Source organism: Engraulis encrasicolus, chromosome 21, assembly GCF_034702125.1.
Source record: "Engraulis encrasicolus isolate BLACKSEA-1 chromosome 21, IST_EnEncr_1.0, whole genome shotgun sequence".
NCBI lineage: Eukaryota > Metazoa > Chordata > Actinopteri > Clupeiformes > Engraulidae > Engraulis > Engraulis encrasicolus.
In genome coordinates, this window is record NC_085877.1 from 41753243 (window position 1) to 41756478 (window position 3236).

The following is a 3236-nucleotide window of genomic DNA, read 5'->3' on the forward strand; positions in this document are numbered from 1 at the left end:
AATGTTAAACGCATCATGGCCATTATGACGACAGAGAATGTCCTAACCAAGTATTGACCATTGCATGTTACGTAGAAAGTACCAAATTTCAACTGATTTAATGTGACCCGAATTTTGATGAAGAAAAATGTGACTTTATAAAAATATTCTAATAATGCGAATTCCCCAATTCATGGGTTTTTTTTAGCTGGAAGGCCAACGTATATAAAAAGAAAAAAAATAATGATTGGAATAGTTAAAAAACTGGGCCATGAATCTACAATCCATGACAGTTTAACATTATTGATGGAATTATGGAAATAAATCAACTTTTTCATGGTATTCTAATAAAAAGGCCTGGAGCTGTATGTCTTAGTGAGAAAACCAATAAGCCTGGGGATAACACATTTCAAACAAAGCTAGAACGTTAGTCTACTTATGACAGCTCTGACATTCATAATGAAAGTTAAGTGTAGAACTAGTGGACGCAGGGAGGAGAGGACAACCAGATTTTCTAGGAAGAGCGGCTGTGGCGACACCCCTTTTTGTCAACAAGAAAACGGCACATTTGATGCTCTGTTGATCATATGCAACAACCAATAATAACTCTTGAAGTTGCTGGAAACTTTGTTTGTGGTCTTAACATGGATTTAGGTTTCAACACAAACTATTTGGGGGCTGTTTAAAAGTATGCAATGTTTATAAAATAGTTATTATTTTAGGAATAGCACTAGTTAGATGCCAGCATTGATTAAAGCCATCAACAGTGTTAGCAGCTAGCTACAGCTATTGGTCAACCAATCAAGTCATTGCAACACATGTTAGTCCATAACTTTCAAAAACGAGGCATAGAGAGCTTTGTAAATCATTTATTTACAGGCTGATACCATCTGTATTGTTAACCTCACTCACTGTAGGCGAATGCGCACAGACTGAAAGCTCCCGCAAATGAGCAAGCCGACTAGGGAGAGACACAAGGGGAAGGGGAAGGGGAGGAGGAGCAGGGGTGGACGAGGCTCTGCTAGCGTCTTCTGTAACAGGGAATGCTGGGAATTGTAGTTAAGCTATCGCTGCAAGCCGCTGCTGGCGGTTGGCCGGTTTATGAAAAAAAAAAGTCACAGGGTCACATCTAGCGTTAATGTGGCGATATTTGAAAAAAACATCGCCGTTAAATAGGGGTCGAGTTAACCCGATAATAATGTGATCATTTTGACAGCACATGCGCCATTAACATCTACTGATAACATGTTCCATGTTGCAGCACTATAGCAAAAACAAGAAAATGAAATAATTTTACTGTTATCTCAGTCACTTCGCCATATACGCACAGTAATCATTTACATAGAGTCCATAGTGGTAAACATTTACAGAGTGCATTTATATTTTACATGGAGTCACATACAACATGTTTCTTCTTAAGAAAATGAACATGTATCCTTAAATTCATGGGAGGTTGACTATAACACTGTAAGTGGTTGTCCGAATTTCTGCGTGTTATTATAATTCGAGATCAGTCGAATTATTTAGTTATTTTAAAGCATTCAGGACAATTGTCTTGTCAGAGCGCACAAGGACAGTTAAGTGTGTATATATATATATATAAATATATGTATGTATATATATTTATATATATATATATATATATATATATATATATATATACATATATATATACATATATATATAAAGAAATTGCACATTTTCCCTTCATGTTATAGCAGTGAAATAATTTTAGATACAGAACGTTAAGCATTCTAATAATGTAAAAAAAATCCTTTACAAACTGTTGTTTTTCTTTACACATATCTGGCCTATCTACTCAGTGGTACTTTGACTTTTCCCTGGTGTGAGTCCTCTGGTGATTCCTTAAAGTACCTGCCACTGCAAAAGCCTTTCCACATGTCGTACATTGGTAAGGCTTTTCTCCAGTGTGGATACTCTGGTGACTCCTTAAACTACTTGCCACTGCAAATGCCTTTCCACATGTCTTACATTGGTGAGGCCTTTCTCCAGTGTGGGTCCTCTGGTGATTTTTTAAAGTACTTGCCTGTGTAAAGGCCTTTCCACATGTTGGACATTGGAAAGGCTTTTCACCAGTGTGGATCATCTGGTGTCTCCTTAAAATACTCAACTCTCTAAAAGCTTTTCCACATGTGGTACATGGGAAAGGCTTTTGACCTGTATGAATCATCTGGTGTTTCTTTAAAGTACCTCTCTCTTTGAAGTACTTTCCACATGTTATACAAAGAAATGGCTTTTTACCAGTATGAATTATCAGGTGTGCCTTAAGACCATCATTTCGCCTGAAAGATTTTCCACATGTTGTACACGAGAAAGGCTTTTCTCCCGAATGAATTCTGTGGTGTTTTTGGAGCTCACATTTTTGTTTGAAAGCCTTCCCACATGTTGTACATGGAAGAGGATTTTCTCCGGTATGAATGATCAGGTGTTTCTGAAGATTAGCTTTTCGTAGAAAATTCTTTCCACATGCTGTACATGGGAAAGGCTTTTCTCCTGTATGAATCTTCAGGTGTGCCTGAAGACTAGACTTTTTGGGAAAAGATTTTCCACATGTTTTACAAGGGTAAGTCTTTTCACCAGAATGAACCCTCTGGTGGCTCCTTAAATATCTTGCATGCCTAAACACCTTTCCACATGTGGTGCACTGAAGTGTCCTCCCAGCATGCATGTTGACCGCAAGGGAACCTGGTAAAAAAAAATACAATAATTATATAGGTTGAATGAATACAGTTACAGAAAAAAACATGATGCTAGAAATATTCTCACCTCATCATAAGCATGTGTTTATCTTTCTGTTACAGGAAGACACTAGAAATAACTGGATGACTGGATTTATGTTTGATAAGCTTTTCCAAGCATTTCACATTTATTCATCTGCTTTTACAATGTACATATCTAAATGTATATATACAACCACATTACTCAATCAATACCTAAGCAATGGCAATGTTTTATCCCAATGGTCATAATTGTGATTGAGACAGAGGGTGAATTATGTGGATCAATGTTGCAACCTTGCATGAGAAGCACAATAGTGGCTGAATCCAAGAGCTTGGATTGATTGGATTATTCACTTCACTGTCTCCTTATCTTTCTTTCACTGTATCTCTCACCCTCAAATTCACAAGCACAATGAAGGTAACAAGGGTGGATATAAGCAGATTTTTTTCCCCTTTTAAAATTATTTTTCTACATGCCCGAGGCAAAAAGACCTGAACACTGTCTATGTAACAAAA

At 37.1% G+C, this 3236-nt stretch overlaps 1 protein-coding gene across 1 annotated transcript; it reads right to left on the reverse strand.

The window, feature by feature from the left end:
- Positions 1–887: 887 nt before the first annotated feature.
- Positions 888–2668, reverse strand: LOC134437434 (gastrula zinc finger protein XlCGF8.2DB-like). The gene is made up of 2 exons (XM_063186924.1): positions 1972–2668; positions 888–940 (listed from the first exon to the last, which is right to left on the reverse strand). Exons 1-2 carry the CDS (start codon positions 2666–2668, stop codon positions 888–890), a joined length of 750 nt encoding a protein of 249 aa, XP_063042994.1.
- Positions 2669–3236: the final 568 nt, after the last annotated feature.

Bases quoted from the DNA above. Each gene is read 5' to 3' on its own strand.
- LOC134437434 (XM_063186924.1), bottom strand. From the start codon at position 2,668: ATGCATGCTGGGAGGACACTTCAGTGCACCACATGTGGAAAGGTGTTT. The intron at 941-1,971 runs GTAAGACATGTG...GTCTCTCCCTAG, and splicing joins TGGAGAAAGGCCTCACCAAT to TCGGCTTGCTCATTTGCGGG.